The sequence below is a fragment of the Pogona vitticeps genome, chromosome 13 (assembly GCF_051106095.1).
Source record: "Pogona vitticeps strain Pit_001003342236 chromosome 13, PviZW2.1, whole genome shotgun sequence".
NCBI lineage: Eukaryota > Metazoa > Chordata > Lepidosauria > Squamata > Agamidae > Pogona > Pogona vitticeps.
Genome location: NC_135795.1, coordinates 11,778,386 through 11,800,702, shown reverse-complemented (window position 1 = coordinate 11,800,702; position 22,317 = coordinate 11,778,386). Strand labels below are relative to the sequence as shown.

Genomic DNA, 22,317 nt, shown 5'->3' with positions numbered 1-22,317 from the left:
CTAAAACACATGACAAGTGGCTGAAGCTGACGAGACGGAGGGAGGCAGAGCAGAAACATAACTAGATCTGGAACAGCTGCTTGGGTTTTTAAAAGAGTTGTGCGTCCCTTCATTTTCACATCTGACGGACATGGTCCTGTTTGGGTTGAGAAGTCCTGGGCGTATTGAAAGGGACCCCGTCCCCAGGGAGCCCAATGGCAAGCATTTCCCCCATTTTCTCCCTTGGCGAATGCCACCGGGGTATACATGGAAAGACAGGAGGAGGGGTCTCTCCCACTCCTGCACTGAAGATCCCGGAACCAGGTCGTAAAACCCAAGCCCCCCCACTTTGCTTCTTAAGCTTTGCATTGGAGATTGTCCCAGCCACGGGGCTGCTGCTGCTGCGTACAAGTGGGAGGTGCCCCCTCCTCCTTTACACTGGGGGAGGCAGTGCCACTTATTGCCTCCCACATTTTGCAGTCGGCAATACTCTGGCCTGTCTGTCCTTACATAGGAACTGCTTTCACTTCATTGGACGCCTCCCTGATCTTGGTTTAATGGGCCTTGGATGAACAATATTTGCCTCTTTCCTCTTTCCCCTCCACCCGGTGACCTTAATTCCATCGGTATGCAGTTAGGGGCAGAATCCTTCTTCTGTAGGGCTCCTTTGGGTGATGATAAGAATGCTGCTTAACAGATTTTTCCTTTCTTCCAGGACTGCTGTGTAAGCCAGGGCGGAATGTGGTACCTGAAAGGGACAGTGCAACAGTCTGCAACATCTTGACAAAAAGGTTTTGGATTCTTACTTCGTTGGGTTACCTTCAGGACCAGAAGAGAGAACCAGAATGGGCAGGACAGCCGAACAAGTACCCACCCTTCCCTTTATGTGGGGCAGAACCCGGATCTGCTTACGGCTCTGTGGATGAGAAGGAAGTTATAGGGTGCCATAACCGTTCCGCTGCTTCTTCGTGTGGCATTCCAAATGCCGCCATGGAGTAGAATGAGGAAACACGGATCTTAACAAGTGGTTAGAGTGATTTGGGATTCCTAATACATTTTGTTTCTCATTCTGATGATAACAACAACAATTCATATTGACACAAATGTTACAGAAGATCATGACTGAATGTTTTATTTTGTAACTGGTGCCAATAAATTGCAAGTTTACACATAGCTATCCAAATTTCATCTTTCGAAAACTGCCAACAGTCTAGCTTTTGGCTTATGCCCGTGCATCCTGTTTTAGGGAGCAAAGAGCATGGATTCCTCTAATTGGGGGGGGGGGGGGAGGGATAGTATTAAATGTGGCATTGTTATACATGTGCACTCCTTTTTAAAAAAATGTGAAAATGATGAGCCAGAAAAAAATGCCTGAAGGTTTGGGGGGGTCTGTCAAAAGATGTCTTCTATAATGGGCAGCTGTAGGGAATCATACCTGGTATTTATGGGAAGTTCTCTGATTTTGCTTAAGATAAAGTTTTCATCCTGAACACTGATGGGAGTGTATTGCCTGTAGCTTATTTCTATTCAACAAAACAGTTCACTTTATACGAATTAGCACTCTTTTTCTGTGTATGCTTTAAAGGCATCTAAGCCTTTGGTTTCTAAATCTCATTTTTTTAAAAAAAAAAAAAAGTCTTGCGGTGATTAGTCTTGCAAATTTGTGGATTCAGTACTGATGTTCTGATCTTGGGTTTGCCCAGCAGATGCTTTTGGACTCCAACCTCTGTCAGCCCTAGTTAGCACAGGATGATGAGAAATGGCTAGTCAGAGGCTTCTGAAAGACCACACATTTTACCATCCCTGTTCTACCCCATCAGTAGCCACCGTTCATCTCTAACCCATGTCTCTTAACTTTCCAGGTATACGGTTAGGTCTGTATTGTCTTCCTTTCTTATCACATGTGCTTTCAGGCGCACATTACTAATTACTTCCCTCCTTTAATCAGATGCTATTTCCTGTCATTTTCCCAACGGCTTTACTTCTTAAAGAGAGAAGGGGATGCACATTCTCAAGAATAATTTGGGCCACAAGATTTTTCTGTCTCTTCTGCACAAATCCTTAGATGCTTTGGCTACCTAAGGATCCGCACTAGGACAGAGAACTTGGTTGAAAATTTCCAGAGGGGGTAGCTGTATTAATCTCTTGCTGCAAAACCAGTGAGGACTCTTAGGGGCATGTTGAAGAATACCAACTCCTATTTGGCATAGGCTTTTCAGACTGCATGCCAGTTCATCAGGTGAAGAGGTGGCCTGCAGTCTACGATGACTTGTGCTAAATAAAGCCCAGTCCCTTTTAGGTGTCACAAGACTTTATTGGTTTTGCTGCAGTGAAGATCCCCTGCCTCTTGCTGCATCTTTACACACCTTATGTTAGTGATCATTGCTTTCTCGAGAACGCTGCTTTCTATATATTTTAACCTTTTTTGAGAGCAGGATTGTCCTCCAACTAGTGCCAAGAGTAAGCAAGGGAACAAGTATTTGCGAATGGTTGTTGTGGGTTTTCCGGGCTCTTTGGCCATGTTCTGAAGGTTGTTCTTCCTAACATTTCACCAGCCTCTGTGGCCAGCATCTTCAGAGGACAGGAGTAGCACTATGTGCTCTGGTGCAGTTTGTTTGGGAGTTGAGTATTTATGGCTGTGAGATCAGCTCTTGTCCCCTTCAGGAGATGGGTGATTATGGTGATCAGTGTGTTTTCCTTCTTTTTTTCAAAGAAAGAGGCCAGGGCCACCCCCTCTTCCCTGGCAGGCTTGTTCAGTGTCTTGACTTCAGCCTCTTTGGTTTTGACGGTGCAGTAGCTGTTTCAGCTGGAACAAAGCCTCACCCACTCACTACCTGGCCTTTAGTCTGCAGTGCAGTTGTTAGAAGATGTAAGAATTCTAAGTTTAATGAAGTGGGCGAGAACTGCTGTGCTGTGGTTTTTTTTAAATTAAATTGAAAATTGTATGGTGCTATTCTTCAAGTGTTTTCTGGGAGAACTGGGTTGACAGATATATTAGTTGCCTTTTGTATGAGTAAAAGAAATTCTAGGATAGTAGAGGAAACAACAGCTTTCAATTAAATAAAGAACTAAAAATGAGTACAGTGGTGCCTCACTTAACGATGTTAATTGGTTCCCAAAAAAACATCGCTATGGGAAAACATCACTAAGCGAAACACCATTTCCCATAGGAATGCATTGAAAACCAGTTAATCCGTTCCGATGGGAACGGATTACCGTCCTTAAGCGAAAATCGCCATTGGAAACATCGCTAAGCGAAACAATGTATCCCCCATTGGAATGCATTGAAGCCTATTCAATGCATTCCAATGGTTTTGCGATGTCCGTTTTTGCAATTTTAAGTGTGTCTCAAAAGGTTCAAAAATGATTTTAAATGCTGGGATCGTTAGTGCACCTTGCAAAACCTGTGCAAACTTAATTTGGATTTGTTCTGAGTCTTCGTTAATTTTTGGTGAATTCTTTTTCTTCCCCATTGGAAAGCATTGAACTGCAAGTTTGACAGCTATCAAACTGACAGTTCAATGCTTTCCAATAGGGGAGAAAAAAATTCACCAAAAATTAACAAAGCCAAATTAAGTTTGCACAGGTTTTGCAAGGTGCACTAACGATTCCAAGCATTTAAAACCGTTTTTGAACCTTTTAAGACACTTTAAAAATAGCGAAAATGGAACATCGCTAAGCGAAACAGGGGACCTAAAACTGTCATTGCTAAGCGAGGCAAGGTCCCGAACATCGCTATGCAAATTTTCCCCATAGGGAACATCGCTAAACGGAGCGCAAAATCGCTCCAAAAACCTCATCGCTAAGCGAATACATCGTTAAACGAGGCAATCGCTAAGCGAGGCACCACTGTAATGCAGTTGGAAGATGTTGCCACCAGCAAATAATGGAAGGGAGCAGCAGATGGGCAGGGAACTGTCTGAATGAAAATTTGGGTTTGATTGATTATAGAATGGGGCCAAGAATCTATGATCTTCCAGATGTTACAGGAGTCCACCCTTGGGCAGCAATAGCCAACAGCGAAGGAGTGCAGGAGCTGCAGTCCAACATCAGAAAGCTACAAATTGTACTTTCCTGTTGTAGAATATATGATGCCGCTGAATAGCTCAGTGATTTAAGACTCTGGCTGTGGAGACAAATGTTGGGAGTTCAATTCCCCACAATGCCTCCTGATCTAGGGGGTCCTTGCCAGCTCTGCCATTCTGAGATTATTTCCTGTGGTCTTGCATGCATTCTATTCATATCTAACCTTTAATGTGTCATTTTGGAACTTGTAACATTTAACTTAACTTGTGCATGAGAAACCATGAGAATATTTTCTGAATTCAAATCTGGGCAGAACAAATTTGTTAGTAACTTGTGTGGCGCATGCCCTTGGGCACTTCTGCCCGTTCGTCCAGCTTTTTCTGGTGCCATCTCCACCCTTGCCATAAAAGCTTGCTTTTTTCATGAATCATAGCAGCATGTAAATGGAACGGCAATAAAAACCATTACAGTCAGGGAAGAGGGTGGTGGCTAACCTTTACACTTTTGATAAAACTAAAGGGGAAATGTCCCTTCATCTGTCAGTAATTAATAGCATGAAGATTTTTTTAATAGCTAGTGCGTGTTAGGTTTTGGTTTAAAAGCAGTGCCCTGTGAAGCAAAGCGAGCTGATATGTGCCATTTAAATGTTATGTGCCATCAGGTCGGAGCTGACCTATAGCAATCCTAACAGGGCTTTCAAGGTAAGTGAGATATTTAACTGGTAGTTTTCACCCGTTCCGTACCCCCAGTGAATTTTCATTGGCTGAATAGGGATTTGAACCCAGGCCCCCTGAGTGATGGCCATCTTTCTGGCCACTATGCCGCATGGGATATTCAAATGTAGCTGAGCCTAAATTTGCCTTACCCTTGATTTTCATGTAGTGGAACATTAGCTAAAATTCTATTGGCTAGTAAACACCAGTATTAAGGGCAGTAGCATAATTCACAGTAGCAAACGTCTAGTTAACAAGGTGTTGCTTGAATCCCTCGTCGCGCACCAACTCACATAACTGGCACTTCACTGCTGCTGTTTGTGCCACATGCTAGTGTAACTAACCCAATAGGACAGTGGCATCCTTTTGTCCCCCTTTCATTATTCACATTTCAAAATCAATATACAATATCAAACAATTTTATAAGAGTAGCTTATTGCCTGTGGGAGTTTAGGCCGCTTTTGAACTCTTAGCACATCCCACCAAAATTTTAGCCAGTGCCCTTTGGCAGTGTATTTAAGGAGGGGATTCCATGTTGCAAAGAAAGCATCTGGCTCGCCTAGCCCCTTGGACATGTATTCATTTTTCTAACCTATTTTAAACCAATTTTCTGTTAACCCTTCCAGTGCCTTCTGCCATGCTGCCCTTTCCACCAGTGCTGCTGCTGTTAGAAAGGATATCAGTTGTTTGTGCAGCAGAGATTCATTTGCACCCACATAGATAAGACATAAAAAGACCTACAAAACTCAATTATTTTAGAAATATGACTATCCACTTCCTTCCCAATTGCTTTCATCTTTTGCGCAGTCCCACTGTAAGTTGAGCTACTATTCCTCCCTAGGGGACATCTGTACCCATCTTGTGATCTGACCTATAATTTCAGGGTCCTTTCGCCCCAAATGTACAGTTGTATTGATAGACACATCTCATCTACGCTCATGTGTACACAGATGATTTAGCAGCCCAAGTTTAGTGCTGGTGGGATTTATTTGCTTTTTACAAAATATTCACAAAGCTTACAACTCTTTAAATAAACTTAAATAACCAGTTTGGTGACGTGTGACCATCCACAGAAAACCTGTCAAGCAGAACAAGAAATTTCCACTTTCCACTGCATGTAAAAGATATTTGCAACAGCTGCAACTAAGTCAAAGCTGCAAAACCTTTTGGAAAAGAGTAGCTCTACTTTTTTCCTAAGTGGTAACGTAATAATCCTATTGCCACTGTTGCCAGCTACAGTTCTTTTTGTTCTTGAAAAACAAGTCACCCTTTACAGTGCTGGCTTGTTGTCATCTTATTTATTTCCTTAACTTCAGCAGCAGCCATCTCTTCATCTTGTTATTTGCTAGTTTTAAGCCTGTACACTTCCACCTACTGAAGTTGCTATATTAGTACTTTTAAGGTAAAAGACTTTTTTTGATACAGTCAACCCCCCCCCCCCGGGAATTTAATCTGCAGCCAAGAAATAACATATGACAAGATTTACTTGCTCCCTTTTTTTACTACTTTGTCAAGGCTTTTTAGGCTACAGGATGCCATCTTCCACATTCAAGTAAATGCAACATTCTTCAACCAAAGTAGCACACGAATTGACTTTACAAGTGTCCCTGTTAACAGCAGAACGAGAAAATTACATAAGTCTTTGGCTTTAAGTCAAAGTACTCTAATAAGATTAAACATTCCTCAGAACCCCTCCCATCATTGTCCATTCTGCACACGCAGTAGATCCCATCACATGGCATTTTAGTGCACAGGAGGAATGGTGCATCTTCCAGAGGCTCTAGTGATATATTGAGCCAAAACATCAGTACGGTAACAACCTTAACTATCTGGGTTTAAACTAAGTACATGGCAGATAGTTTTCACAAATGTGGATACAGGAACAGACATTTACATTTGTATTTGCTGTGAAATCGGACCACTGTGCTTAGCAGTTTCGGCCTTGTTATAAAACAAACAAACTTTAGTACCCATTCTAATCAGTGCGTAACAATATCAAGTGTTTAGCTTGGCCTGCTTGGGGTAGAGGCACTCAAGCCATTCATGCTATGAAAGAGTCTGAGGACCCCTTTGGGACCCCTTTCAGTATGCACGAGAAAAATAACGAGTGTCCACAATTTGCAGCAAGCCTTTTTGACAGTTTTTTTTTCAGAGAACTCAAATAGTTTCTGAAATACCAACTAAACCCAGAACAAGTTTGTCTACCTTCAGAAGCCTTTTGAGTTTGTACCATATTAAAACTTGCAACAGATTTGCAGATAATGCTTATGAGTCAGAAATTCTGCCATCTATGAAGCGGGGGACAGTTCACGTCTCAAACTGCCTGAGAAACACTTTTTCTTCCCTAGGCCAGGGCAAAGACTAAATTTTCAGAAAAGGCGGTGGACTAAATCCAGTGTTGACCCACTGAAATGAATAGGGCTAGTTACACATATTTCAACAGGTCTACTCTAATTGGGACTAGTTCTCAATCCAATCTTAGTATTTATGCAAATGATCAGAGAAAGACTAATGGATCTGTTTTGGAATTGCTTATTAGAAAGTTGTTAATTGACAAGTGTGATGAAAGCATGCAAAACTTGGAGCAAATAATTAAATGCAGGAAATAAGATGTTTTTGAAAAAATGTCAGTCTTGTAAATAATTTAATTTTATATTTTGTTTAGTGTTTCAACTGCCATCATATAAGATCAGCAGTACCAAAATATTTCTAAAACTCTGTACATGCAAACTGCTATTTCGTTCTTGTGTCTCCAGCAAACTGGAATTCATTACTGATAGTAGGGTGGAAAACAACCATGTAACAACACACTTTGCCAATACTCATTTGTCAGTAACTGGCCCTGAGGAATTCAGGTTAACATTGGGGAGAGCTGTTCCGAATGGACACTTCTAGTCTGATAGACCCAGCCATTCTGCATCTTTTAATCACAACAAAAATAAAGCTATGTAGACTCTTGAACAGACATGCAATGGCATGTTTCATGTGAAACATTAAAGAGCAATTTCAGGACCTTTTCTAGCCAAACACCAATGTACAACAACAGAGAATATCTTTAATTATGGCTGAGAAGATAGAGGTTTATATTTTGCTCGGTGTTCATCTATTTCCTGTTTGGTTTTTTTGATGCAGCTAAATATCTCTTTAAAGAGAAGTTTGTATTCAGGGGGACTACTTGAGGATAAGCTGAGAGAGTCAGCATTTATGGGTTCAGGTTCTCTACCACACGTGTGCAAGGATACATTTCCGATATTTACATCTTTGGAATCCTGTTTAGAAGTCTGCACAGCTTTATGTTTCAGTGACTCTTCATCCATCTGACATTTCTTTAGAAGTTCTTCATACTTGACCTTCAAAGCGTTGTACTGGGCATCAACCTCATTAAGCAGAGAGATGCCCCTTTGTTTCACGGCTTCTGCCCTTCGGATACAGGTTTCTTCATGGCCCTTCAGAAGGTCTCCACCTACGCTGCTGGCAAGTAAGGTCTCGCTGCTGCTTCTTTTGAGAGCCCTTTTATCCAGGTCTAGAACAGTTAAAGGTACCCCATCTGAAAAACTCTGGCTCAGTTCTTTTTCTAAAGAGTCCTTAAAGGAAATAAAAAAAGACTCTGGAACAAGCTTTTCCACCCCATTAACAAAAGTGTTTTCAGACTGAAAGATCTGCTTCATTTCAGCCACTTCCACCTCAAGCTCTTCCGCTCTGGCTCGGTATCGATTAACGTCCACCAGCCTCTGCTCAAGATCACAGTTCTCCTTTAGCATGAGGCTATACTCCTCCTCCATGGTCACCCTCTTCTCTTTTTCCAAACTCAGCTGGGCTTGCAGGAGAGTTACTGCTTTTTTCAAGTTCTGATTTTCTTCTTCCAGAGGACTCGGCTGACTATCCATCGAAGTAATTTTTTCCGCAAAGATATGATCATAAACAAAATACCTAGGGTGCACACAAAAAAAGCCAATAAAAGCATTAGTCTGCTTTTCCCAATAAATCTTAATTCTACAGTGTTCAAAATATGTGCTCATGTATTGCATGAGCCTATAATCAGAGTTACTATAAAGTCTTCATCTGCATGCATGAGACTCTGCAGCAAGGGTGTGGTTTTTAGACTACCAGTTAAATGCTGCAGTATCAATTCTGGCACAAACATTAATTAATGATACACCACTTGGCCTTAAAAAGAAAAAAGCTCCCCAATTCCTGTGGCACAGAATTGAGGATTAGAAAGCCTCTGTGCTGGTCAGGACACACCTGCAATCCTATGACTTCAGCATGCCACATGTTGCAAAAGTAGACCTACTGTACCATGTCAAAATAATGTTTAAGAGCAGCCCTGTTGGATTGAACCAAAACAACAGGAGCAACAGAGTCATCAAGACTAGCCACTGCCGAAGAAGACAGCCAAGGTCTGGAAACTGGGTATTTTTGGTCTAGAGAAATGAGGGAGTAGGTACTATACTATTCTGCAAATATCTGAAAGGCTGTCCTGCAGGAAAAGGAGCAGATGTGTTCATTTTTCTAGAACAGTGGTTTCCAACCTTGGGTCTCCAGATGTTCTTGGACTAAAACTCCTAGAAGCCTTCACTACTAGCTGTGCTGGTTAGTTGTAGTCCAAGAACGTTTGAGGACCCAAGTTTGGGAACCACTATTCGAGAATGTGAGGGTCAATGGGAAATTTAGAGGAGCAGATTTTAACTAAACATTGGGTGAAAGTCCCCTGGAAGGTAGCACACTTTCTTTGATGCTATTTTCCTTCCACTGGTGGCGGAATGTTTGTCCGGGATCCTGCACTTTAGATTACTTATTGAGCAAAGGACTGAACTACAACATCCTGAAATCTGCAAACCTGCTTACAAATCTGCTTACAATAATTACTTCCCCTTCCTATGGCCTAGAGACCTTTAAACATCTACTAAAACTGAACAGATCCAGATTTTCTACGTCCCTCTCTTTATAAAGAATAGTTATAACTAGCAACATTACCTGAAAACAACATTGGAAACAGGAAGGTAGGACCTAGAAGCAGCAGTCTAGGTCTATCCAGCAATATCAGAATAATCTGATGATGGGTGAAAGCAGAAGAAACATCTCAACCTTGATTGTGACATCACTGAAAATTGACAAGTTCCCTTGAAAACATAATGCTTTTCTGGCTTCAGATACAGCAGAAAAGACTAGAACAGCAGCTTTCTCGCACAAGAAGATTGCTTTTAAAGTGAACCTGGAACTTACTTGCGAAGGTCATACAATTCTTTCAGACAGGAAAAACTATGAACAGATCTCGGCTGCTCAGACCTCTCACGGGTAATAAGGCCTTGCCCTGGATTCTTTAGCTCCTCCACTTGTCTCTGGAGGTCATCGATGTGTGTCTGGAGACTTTCAATTGTTTCAGTCAGGCTAAAACCGAAAATAAAGGCACATAAAGCTTTCAGAGGCTAGTCATGTTTATGACCTCAACCACTGTTCAAGGTAGCCTCAGAAGTGTTCACATTTCAGGTTTTTCTTACTGGCAGTTGCATAAAACAGAGCCTGACTGGTTAACTGCTTGACCTGGAAACTGAGGCTCTTTCCTCTCCCATTATTATGCAGAGAATGTTAACAAGTGCCAAAGAACGACCTGTTAACTAAACACAGGATTAACTACAACAGAGCGATTCTGGTTTTCTACCATGGACCATTTGGAAGATCTTCCATTCAAACAAACATGGAATCCCCAAATTAACATCCTGAAGCATAATGGCACAAGGCATGTGAGAGTAGAGGGAGCAGGCCAAACTAGGACCCAGAGAGGCAAACAATGGCCCTCTAATTTAACTATAAGTATCCTTTGTATCAACATATTGGTGCAGTACATGTTGATAAAAAGAAACAAAGAGTTAAGAAGAGCATTACCTTTGTATCCTTTGCTGTGAGGCTCTACTATCAACAACCAGTTTTTGATTAGCATCTTCTAGTTCTCTAGCAGTAACATCAAGCTGTTCATAGACTTTGGCATGCTGATCATTCATCTGGCGCAGAAGTTCCACCTGCTTTGTAAGATACTGGGGAAAAAACCCAGTTTGCAGTTAGCACTGTAAATATAATTAAGAAGTAGTGTAACAACAGTCTTATATTCCAAGTTTGTAGTGTTGAGTAGCAATACTATACTGTATTCCACAAAGGTCATTACTGAGTTAAGTTTTCCTCTTAACCTGAATGAAACAGGCATTACACTGGTAACCAAGGATGAGCTTCCCATTTCTAGCTCTCAAAGCACACTTGCTCCACATAAGGACCGGGAGCCTAGGTGGAGTGACCGCCTCTGTATAGCCAAAGAGACAATGGACTAGTTTCTCTCAAATATGATCCTTTCCCAACCACTCCTTCTGCATTGCAGCAAACCAAATCAGAAATGGAAGGTAGTGCTTTGACTTTATCGCCTGTTGCTTCAAGTCAGGTATTCTTCTAGAGGCATGCCAAAACCATTGGATGCACCTGGAGTAACTCTTTAGCCCAAGTATTTTTTTTCACAAGAACTGTAGGCACTTCACCCCTAAAAGCTGGTATTACACAATATGTAAGAAAGAAGACAGCATTACAAGAGCCAGAATCATGCTATAGCTTAGTTGTATGTGTGACAAAGGTTTCCTCTTCTATCTCCTGAAAACTGAGTTACTCAAGGAGATGTTGATCCTGGAATTTTAGTCAGAGTAGTCCTACTTTATTTAAATCTGTTGGAAATGTTCAGTATAATCCTCTTTATTCAAGAAACTCAACAGGTTGTTTATAGTCGTGAAAACTGCTTTCGAAAAGCCTCGGCTAAGACGTCTCCACTGTAAGAATACTAAACCATTACATTTAAGCAGCTTTACAACTGAGGCACCTTCGTGTCAAGCCCTGGATTTCTATTTCCGTTTTCTCACTATACAATCCTCAGTTCCAAAAATGTGATAGAAATACACCAGAATTCCATAAGTATCTACTGTACACTGTGAAAATAGTTTTATTATCAGAAATATTTTTGATGAACAGATATTCCAAACAGATTGCACTAACCAAACACTCAGTTCTCGCCTTGCTCAAAATGGTAATCTATGAACCTTTCTGACAGCGTAAGAATGTCAGAATCACTATGCTTGGAGGTAGCCAATTGATTATATAATCAAATCTTCTGTGCTTGCTTTTGTTTGCCTCATTAAAAAGATTGGCAGGCTTACATTTTGAGAAGTATAAACAGGATTACAACCACCACCCACAAATCTCACCCTATGAGAATCAGTTAGACACCTGGTGCCATTTATAACCACTCTGTGTATAACTCAAGAGATTAGACAAAGCTTACATTAGCTAGAATCTTAGCATCACATGAACTAGATTACCACTGTCTATTATGTTGACAACAAGACTCTACTGTAATGAAACACTCTCAAATCAAAAGCATTTATAAAATTCCTTTACGTATTTAAAGAAAGAAAAAGTTAGTCTTGTATATTAAATAATCTGCATCAATTTGCAACTAAAGAACAGTATAATTCGGACATTTGGAATGCATACCAATTCTCTTAAGCTTCCATAAATGTCAGTCTGAAGTCTCAGAATGGCGATATTTAATAGTTAGCATTTTTATAGGGCTTTCAAGTACTCAACCCCTACATATATGCATAGTTCGAACAACTTTATTAGGCATAATCCCACATGGCAAATGCAGAGGTCAGCTAATAAGTCTACAACAAATTGTTTCAACCAAGAACTTTCTGGTTTGTCAGTTTCTGCTATTATTCTGTACCAGGAGAGCAGACATGCTCCTTTTGAGCTGCATCTTATGCATCCTTGTGTGACACTGCTCATTTGTTAGGGTACCTCTATTTCCTGGAGTTGCTCTTGATTAGTTGAATACATCTGTTGCAGAGATGTTTCCAGCTCTGTGTTCCGATCCAATAGTGTCTTTCCAAGCTCCGCAGCAAGATGAAGATCTAAAATTAATTGTAAGCATTTTTATCAAGTAGTGTCTCTTATATTAACTTAAACACATGTATAAAAACATTTAACAAGATTTGTCAGATTTTAAAAGAAGTTCCAGCAGTTTTCATAACACCCAGAACACAGACAGAGTTCTGACTCCAGTCCTCTGAAGATCCCGGCCACAGAGATTGGCGAAAAGTTAAGAAGAAAAACCTCCGGAACATGGCCAGACAGCCCAAATAACCTACAACCATCGGATCCTGGCCACAAAAGCCTTCAAGAATACAGTTTTAACAACCCATAAAAGTTTCAAGAGAAACCAACCAAAAGCCCAGTTTCCAAAGTTCTTCTTGATAGATATTCAGGGTTGATTTCATGACAATATTTAGCCCATCCCTCTTCTCTTGCCCCTACAATTCAGCCTGGCGATGCTAGCTGGGGAAGAGGAAGATTGTATTCCGATGCATCTTGTCACCATCAAATCAGGAAAGACTAATACATATGCATTACAAAATAAAAAGTGGTCAATTATTAAAGTGCTTCCAGGAATTACTCGTTTCATTTCAAATGAGAAGGAGATATATATATATATATATATATATAGTTTCCAACCCAAATTCTTTAGCACCCAGCTGAAGAACTGTAAACATGTTAACTTCAGACCCCTGAAGGCAGGAAACAATAACAATAATGTTTTGCCGAGTTTCTGGGTTCGACTTTACTACCTCGCTGAAGTTTGGTGTGGATCCAAAGTGCCTGGCTTCATACCCAAGAATGTGAGTTATTTTTAAACAGGCTAACTTCTGTGGGTGTTTAGTGTACAAGTACCATCATGCAGAGAGTCCAAAGATTCCAAACCTGCAGAATCTGGATTTCATTAGAAGTAAGTCAAAGCAAAACTTGTCCCATTAATTATTTTTCAAGCTCAAGGGCGTTCCCAGTCAGCAGCATCTCTGCTCCAACTTCGAGAATTTGCAGATGCTCTCTAACACTAATAGTTCCTGATACAACCATTCAGGATGAAACTTGTCTGTAGCCTTGGGATGTGATGGCCCAGGGGAAAAAAACAGGTTTTCCCAAAGATAAAGTGTTTAATTTTTTACCAGTGCGGGAAAAACACTGAAAAAATATCCAACAAAAGATCTTCTTCTTTGGAATGAGCACAATGATTTGCAAGACAAAATGCCTTAAAGTGCTAGAAACTGCACTGCACGTACTTTTACAGAATTAGAGAGCAGTAACTCCTGTACAGAGTGTAGACCTATGCAACGATCAAACTAAAGAAGCATTTCTACACCTAATTGGTGTCACCTTACAAGAGTATACTGGAGAACATTTCAGGGATTCTGGATTGCGGCTTGTGTTTTGTGACCTCTGTTTATTGTTTAGCAGAGACTATCACAGTGAAAGTAAGACTGTTTCTGTCCAAATACTACTCTTGATTTTATTACAAAACATACTCCACCTCAAGGCTTTAATTTTTTAAGGAACTTTACATTTCTACTCCAGCTTCTATGTTATCTTTTTTTTTTTTAGCTGTGTATGATAAAAATATGTACTTTGACCTGACTTAGTTTTGCATGCATGCTTTTCACAAGTTTCTCAAAACAAGAATATAAGAAGAGCCCTGCTGGATCAGGCCAAGGGCCCCTCTAGTCCAGCTTCCTGTATCTCACAAGTGGCCCCACCAGATGCCTCTGGGAGCCCACGAGACCACTAGAGACCTGTCTCCTGATCCCCCTCCCCTGCATCTGACATTTGGAGGTAACTTCCTTTGAAGCCTGGAGATTATATATGCCCCCCATCATGGCTTGTAATGTGCGATGGACTTTTCCTCCAGAAATCTGTTGAATCCCCTTTTAAAGGCATCTAGGCCAGATGCCATCACCACATCCTGTGGCAAGGAGTTCCACAGACTAACAGCACGCCAGGTAAAGAAATATTTTCTTTTGTTTGTTCTCACTCTCCCAACACTCAATTTGAGTGGACATGCCCTGGTTCAAGTATTGTGTGAGAGGGAAAAGAGCTTCCCGGTATTCACTTTATCCATCCCCTGCATAATGTTACTTTTATTTTGAAAACAAAATAATTGTGTGGGGGGGGGGAACCTACAACTATTGCAAATAGTGTTGCAACATTGACTGTTGAAATTAACTAGATATTTGTTGAATTATCAAATTTCCTTTTAAGTTTCCAGGCATCTCCATCTTGCAATTTTTATGTTTTTCTTTTCACAGCTACATCGACCAACAACTTAAAATATTTTAGAACAACTAAAGTTACACAAATTGCCTCATAAGCCAAATTGCCTCTCTTCTTTTCTTACATTACTTTTAAATGTCTTTTTCCCCACCTCCAAACTGTTGGACTCTTTAAAACACATCTAAGCCGGGATTCAGCATAAATCTTTCTAACATTTTCCAGAGCTGTCATGAAACCAGTTGCTGTTAAACTTGCAGGCAACAATCAAAAGAATGCAGAACTCTCACCAGTTTAAATGCCAGGGTGAAAAATGGCAAAGTCATTAAATTGGGTAATAGAAGGTTTCTATACCATTATTCAACCTTTAAGCATATCTTCTCATGTTCAAAGTTCAGTTACAGCTCCCACAGTAGTTTCCTAACCATAGCATTATTAATCAGTGCTCATAGTCTAAGAGGAACAAAAGAACAATTGCTTCATTTAAAAATCTAATTTTCCATTTCTATCAAAGTGCTTAGACTATTACACAGTCAAATATATGCACAATGGTAAGATAACTTTGTTAACTTTTTAACATAGAGCCGAGTGGGCAAAGTCCATGTGCCCCCCTACAACCCCTCCTCCAGGTCCCTCATTTCCCAGCACAAAAGGTACACTGCAGATTTTGGAAGCCTCTAGGAGTGGAAATCAAGCTTTTTAAGAAGCCACTCTATGCCCCTTGCAAGATGTAACACCCCACAGACCAATTCTTCAAAATATGAAATGTACTTCTAGCTATCTCTAGTTTCGGTTCTTCATATTTTTGTGGTTTGTGCAGGCCAAGAAGGCTCCGGGACAGAAATCTGGACTCCAGACCCACCAAATCTTCCATCCTAACCTAGAGGCCCCAAATGGTACAGTGCAAAACGAATGTTGTATTGACCTGTGACCGCACAATACAACCGAATAACAGGTTGATAAAGATACTTCTGCCCCCAAACAAAGGCTGCCCCCCAAATGTCTTCCTCAAAATACAAGTGCCTCTGTCAGCTACTGTTTCTATATACTGTACCTTTAACAGCTGCTTTTTTCAGGAAACAAACCACAACTTCTTTCTTCAGCACCTAACTTACAGCTCTCAGCATTCTGTATAAGATGTCTACTAAAAATATTTTTGACACACAGGCCAGCCCTATGTACTGGTGCTGATAGAGACATGCTAGAGGTAGAATGATCTCACACACCACTATCTTATCAAGAAGGTCATAAGTAAGCAGAATTTACACAATTGCCCTTTTTGCTCCATATTTAGGCCTTAAGCCTAGAGCTTTTTGCCAAAACTTGTGCTGGAGAAGTAACACGTGGTCACCTAACTACTCTCTTCTTGGAAAATGTACTTGCATTATCCTTCCTTTTCTTAACACTAGGATGGACAGAAAAACCCTGATAGAAAGAAGCTCCTTTGTAATCAGAAGTTTATTCTGTCCATTCATAAGAAAATACAAAGAAAAGAGTCGTGCTACATCAGATCCTCCTGCCAACCTAGCAGGTCGAAAGCACGTAAAATGCAAGTAGATAAATAGTTACCATCTTGGTGGGAAGGTAACGGCATTCTGTGTCTAGTCACGCTGGCCACGTGACCACAGAAACTGTCTTCGGACAAACGCTGGCTCTATGGCTTGGAAACAGGGATGAGCACCGTGCCCTAGAGTCGAACACGACTGGACTAAATGTCAAGGGGAGCCTTTACGTTTACATCAGATTAAGTTACCTAGAAGTGTCCTAGTTCACCACCCTATGACCCACAGTGACTTACCAGAGCTTTTTGAGAAACCCACAAACAGGATGTGAAAGCAATTCATATCTGCACTTCTTTGCTTCCTATGTCTCTGTAAAGTATTTTATTTAATATTCTAGCAATCAGAACTGTATGTTGTATTCAACTAAGTGTTAAGCCATTACAATACTGATGATTTTATTCTCCATTCCTCTCCTAATTAACTCCTAGCACAGAGTTTGTTTTCTACATTGCTACAGAAATGCATGCTGACTGAACTCTCTATCACATCCTCAAGATCCTTTTCCTGATTAGTCACAGGGACCAACCCCATTTTGGAACCGCCGATCAGCTGTTAAAAAATCATCGCTTTGTGATGATCGGTAAGTGAAACAGGGTACCAATCATTGCAAAGCGATTTTTTACCATTTAAAACATCGCAATGCGATCGCAAAATTTTCATCGCTATGTGGTTTCGTTGTTAAACGGGGCACCTGTTAAGCGAGGCACCACTGTATTTAATCCAGTTATTTCCCTTATTTCTTTAAAAATTTGCTTCCATTCTTTCTTCACATAACCACCACATATGTAAATACATCCCCTTATCTTTTTTACACCTCCAACATATCATAAATTTTTACTTACTGTATTCAGTTTTACCAGTGTTAAATACCACCTCCATATTAAAGGTAAAGGTTGCCCTTGACATTTAGTCCAGTCATGTTCGACTCTAGGCGTGGTGCTCATCTCCGTTTCCAAGCCATAGAGCGATCATTTTGTCCGAAGACAGTTTTAATTTTCCTTTATCCTTAATGGACTGGAGTTAGGAGTGTGCAAGGAAGAGGCAGAAGACACCAAAATATTTAGGATTAAGGATAATAATCCTAAATATTTTGGTGTCTTCTGCCACTTGACCTCTTCCTGCACACTCCTAACTCCAGTCCATGAGTGAACCAGTTGAAAAACACTATCTCAGTGCAGATCTTGTGAGGTTCCTGCATCTTATTTTACTCCAAGATGAAAACTGCTCATTTTTCACCTTCCTGCTCTTTAGCCAGTTACCTGTCTTTATGAAATGAGCTTTGGTGAGATTTTTTTTAAAAATCCACGTATACAGTATTTACTGGATCATCATCCTATTCATGTACAGTACTCACTGCCTCACTCAAACAATTTTTTTAAAAGTTGAGACAAGTCTTGCTTTTGCAGAATCAGTGCCAACTCTTAATCTGTAATATTACCATTGGAACATTTGATAACAGGATTCTTAATGACACTTTTGGAACAGACCTTATGCTAACTGCCATGCAACTTATTTGATTTCCTTGGGATCTCTTTCTGAGAATTGGTGGGACATTGGCTGCTTTCTAGTCCTCTAGTACAGAGGCCAAGCGCAAGGTTACATCATTTTTGATAGAGGAGTAATAATTTCACATTTTAATTAGGTGCAATGCAACCCTGTAGATGCTCACTTAGAAGTAAGCCCTACCAAGTTAAATGAGATTTATTTCTAGGTCAGCATGTGAAGACTGTAGCATGAGTCTCCTCTATGAGTCTCCATTCTTTTAACTCACTTCCTGGCAAAGTCAAGCCAGACAAAAGCATCTCTTACACATCTCCTATCGCAGCAAGAGTAAACAGGGAGGTTAAATGACAAATGCTTTCTGACACTAAAAGGCTTTTTTCAAACTTCCCTTTTCTACTGCCTGGAGAACCATCCATTTTTGTCCTTTATAGTCAGTCCAACTAGATTTTGAAGTCTTGAAACAGCAGTCTTCTCTATGCCACCCAACATTAATCACTCCACAGCCAAACATTAACATGTATTAACAGTATAAAACAGAGAAGTGACTGAAACTATTCAGTACATCTGCTTCGACAACGCTACATTTTACGCACCATATTTTATCCTCAAGCTAAATATAGAAAATAGGTATTGGTGCTTTCCAGTTCTTCAAACAAAGCTCATGGCAAAAGCATACATCTTTGTTGACATCTTGCCCAGGAGTGACAAATACACATTCTAACTTGTTTTATTTTGATGTAGTATCTTCAAATGGCAATTTCTAACCAGCTAAAATCATCCAAGCAGCTCAGAAAATATGAGTTCAATTAAAGTGACTATTTCCACAGCTTGAAGCTACTCATTCAAAATTCAGTGCTGGCATACGAATGACTGCATGCGATACAAGCTAGATCTTCAATCCATTCCACTGCCAACAGGGACAAAGTTCACATCCTTTCATATTCAGACAGTGGCTGCTGTAAGTGTACAGATTTCTTAAACTCATCCACTTTTAAAACTTCAATTAAGGAAAAAATGAGGACAATCCCAGGCAAGCCCTAGATACTGCTTGAAGAAGATGCTCTATTTTAAGCACGTGCAACTATACTCAAAATGGTTTATTAGTACAATAAGCTACGGGATATAAAGAAACACTCCTAAATGACACAAATATGAACAGGAGTACACTGGTTCTTATGAAAACTATATGAAACTGGCAGGTAGAAAAGTTTCAGAGTATTTCTACAGAGCTTCACTTCCAATATCCAAAGGTGAACTAAAACTAAGCTTTAATGATAATGTCAGATCCTGGAACCTCGTAGCTGTAATACAAAGTCTAATTCTTAGTCACTGACAAAGCTAAGCACAGAGCTGCACTATAATAGACTGGCTGCATTTTTTTTCTGCCTTTACACCTCCACACACAACCTTTCTCCAGACTTCATGCCCTTGCTTTTGCTTTCTTTACAGATACTTCTCATCAACAGCCACTGTTGCCAGATTTATGGCATATTCCATGCACTTATTCTTCAGAAAGCTATACATTCAAGGTCAGATTTCTGGAAATCTCAGTGAAATACAGGAGATCCCATTTAAGTTTAAAATACATACAACAAACAGGAGTGTTAATCTTTATATTGTTTACTCAGGCTTTCTGAAGTAACTAAGCTGTGCCAGCTTCAAATGGAAAGCTTATTCAGCTTACTTTACCTTCATTCCCAGACTGGTTTGGTCCTTGCAATTAAGAAACACTGCTGCTTACAAATATGGAATAAAGAATGTGAACATTCGGTGTTTTAAGTCCATGGAAAACTTTCAACATGTATAAATCTATTTCTGCAAAACTAAGTGCCATCAGGATCACCGGGAGGACAGGATACATGCACCCTGCTAAATTCAGAGTAATTTTCTAAATATAATATGTATGGAATCAGGCTCTTTCTCCCTTTAACTAAATTTAATGTTCTGCAAATACAAACCTCAAGACCTACGCTCATTTCCTTTTGTGGTTCTCGCCTCTCAGCAGACTTTTCCACTATCCAGGGGCAGGGAATCTCTAACTTTTCAGACATGTTGAACTGAAACTTTTATCACTGGCCATGCTGACAGAAGTTGATGGGAATTCGTCCCAAACATATCAAGAATAAAGTTTATTTACTTCTGCATTACACTTTGCATGTCACAGAAAACCTTCAAGTCCTTCTCCCTAACATCATCTTCACAAAGCGTCCCTTAATTCTTCTCTATCCATCCTTCCATTTAGTGCCTTTTAAAAAATCAACAACTTCTCACATCACTTCCTTAGTTACCGCACGTCAGTTACCTTTCCACAACATACCACCTCCCAAATTTATTCTAATGTAATCCCTACCCCATTAAAGGTAGTCTATTGACTAGATGGGCGGAATATAAATTCAATAAATAAATAAATAAATAAATAAATAAATAAAAATAATTGATCCAGTGTGATGTTGTGGATAGAGTAACTGGCTAGGACTCAGGATACCGTACTTGGGTTTGTATCTCCAGTGCACCATGGAAGCTTGGGGGGGGGGGTTAAAATTTCTCACCTGCTTTGAAAAAACTATGAAAATTCCTGTAATTTGGGTGTGATTGATGACAATAACATTTATTGCCAATTTTCATTTCAAACTCTCATTTGTTCCCCCTTCTCCGATCCTCCTTGTCATATGATGTGATGCCTAAAATGTGCTTCTATTATGCAAAAAAATGCTATGGAAGCATATCAATGGCATGTTAAGTTTTCAGAGTTGTAGCCATGTTAGTCTCTGCACGCATTTCAGCATGAAACACAAAACAAAAGCAAAAAAAGAGATGCTGTGGGATTTTAAAAACTACTATATTTTAATGCAAGCCTTAGTGAAACATGGTGCACTTCTTCAGACATGTAAGTCAGAATACAGAGACTTCATGCAAGAAACAAAATGGGACAGTCTTTAAGTATTTATCTACCATTTCATGACAGTTATCTTCAGGGCACAAACATCCCCAGCAGCATGTAAGGAAGCAGAACAAAGAGCTAAAATAGTGAATGAGAAACCACTGTGTGGAGATAAATAATGGGGGAATACCCACACAAGCTGGAGATAAAAGGAGAAGAAGAGACAAAGTACAAACAAAGGTAAGGGAAAAGAGAAAAAGCATGAAAAAATTTGAATGAGAGAAATGATGGGGCAAGGAAGAAAAGCTCTTAACATAGGCCAGTGTATCTCAGAAACATACTGTTTTGTGCAATTACTTCATTGAATGTTTTGAGTTTTATAGCTGGACCACCCCCAAGACAAGAGCCATTCCCACACCAACAGCAGATAGATTTTTAACAGCAAATAAAAGGCTGGGAAGACGGATGAAGGCTGAAGAAGACCTTAAACCAGTGGAATTAAAGCGCTGGGAAGAAAAAAAAAAGGATGCCGATTTGGGTTAGGCGACCGCGAGGGGGAAAAGAGTGGAAACAAGAAATGAAAGAAAATAAAAACGGCGAAAGAGGTGGAGGTGAATGAAAGACCCGAGAGAGAGGGAGAAAGGCACCTGGTGAGAAAGGGGAAAGCCACCATCCATCCATCCATCCGGGGTGGCTGCAAAAGGCGAGGAAAGGAGCCAGGCGCCCCCCCCCAGTAGGTGAAAGGGAAACACAAGCAAGAAAGGATGGATGGTGAGGGGGGGTGTTAAATAATTGTGACCCACCAACCCATTTATGGTGTTGGTGTAGATACCAGCCGGTGCTTCCAGCCCCCCCCCCAATTCTTCCCCTCCTTTCAGCTCCCTTCATGGGCTGCTTCTCCTTTTTAACCCCCTCCCTCTTTCCCCACCTCGCCTCCCTCTCACCTATTGTCTCTCCTATTTACCCCCCCCCCCAGTTTCTCCTCAGGGCGTGTCCCTCCAGTTTCCCTCAGACTCCCTCAGCAGCCCGCCCACGGACCCCCCCCACACACGCCCCCCAATCCTCTTCCCCTCCCTGCTCACCTTGCTGGAGGTCCTGCTGGTCGTACCAAGGCTCCTCCTCGCGGATCTCGAACTCCTCCACCAGGCTGTCGGTCAGCATCCTGCCGCCTCAGCCGCCCAGCCAACGGGGGGGGGGGGGAAACGAGCTGCTCTCGCGCCCCCTCAGCGCCGGCTTCCCCCTCTTTTCTTGGCTTCTCCTTCCTCTGCCGCCACCCCTTCCCTTCCGCGCGCTCCTCAGCAACAAAAAAGAAGAAGAAGCCGGCTCACGCCGCTCGTTCCTTTAAACCCGCTTCCGAACTGTCCCGAGCGCTTCCGGACGCGGCCGAATCCCCCGGCATCGCAGGAGGAGGAGGAGGAACCAGAGGACGAGGGAGCCAGCCGCGAGGACCGGGGCAGCGGCAACGTGGCAAGAGGCTGGGGCGGTCGCGATTCAAAACGGGCCGACAGCTGGATTCCCC

At 41.1% G+C, this 22,317-nt stretch overlaps 2 protein-coding genes across 2 annotated transcripts in view; one reads left to right on the top strand and one right to left on the bottom strand.

Annotated features, from left to right (window-relative positions):
• POLR3E (RNA polymerase III subunit E) overlaps positions 1-1,475 on the top strand; it is a 47,465-nt gene extending 45,990 nt beyond the window's left edge. Inside the window, exon 21 of the mRNA XM_020799579.3 lies at positions 695-1,475. Coding sequence (XP_020655238.3) covers positions 695-763 — 69 coding nt within the window. The 3' untranslated portion in view covers positions 764-1,475. The remainder of the gene's footprint in view (positions 1-694) is intronic.
• Positions 1,476-5,686: 4,211 nt separating this feature from the next.
• CDR2 (cerebellar degeneration related protein 2) lies at positions 5,687-22,107 on the bottom strand. The gene is made up of 5 exons (XM_072982974.2): positions 21,881-22,107; positions 12,552-12,664; positions 10,605-10,753; positions 9,945-10,109; positions 5,687-8,648 (listed from the first exon to the last, which is right to left on the bottom strand). Exons 1-5 carry the CDS (start codon positions 21,957-21,959, stop codon positions 7,778-7,780), a joined length of 1,377 nt encoding a protein of 458 aa, XP_072839075.1. The 5' UTR covers positions 21,960-22,107; the 3' UTR covers positions 5,687-7,777.
• Positions 22,108-22,317: the final 210 nt, after the last annotated feature.

Bases quoted from the DNA above. Each gene is read 5' to 3' on its own strand.
- CDR2 (XM_072982974.2), bottom strand. From the start codon at position 21,959: ATGCTGACCGACAGCCTGGTGGAGGAGTTCGAGATCCGCGAGGAGGAG. The intron at 12,665-21,880 runs GTGAGCAGGGAG...AATTAATTTTAG, and splicing joins CCAGCAGGACCTCCAGCAAG to ATCTTCATCTTGCTGCGGAG. The intron at 10,754-12,551 runs GTACCCTAACAA...TTTTTTCCCCAG, and splicing joins AGCAACTCCAGGAAATAGAG to TATCTTACAAAGCAGGTGGA.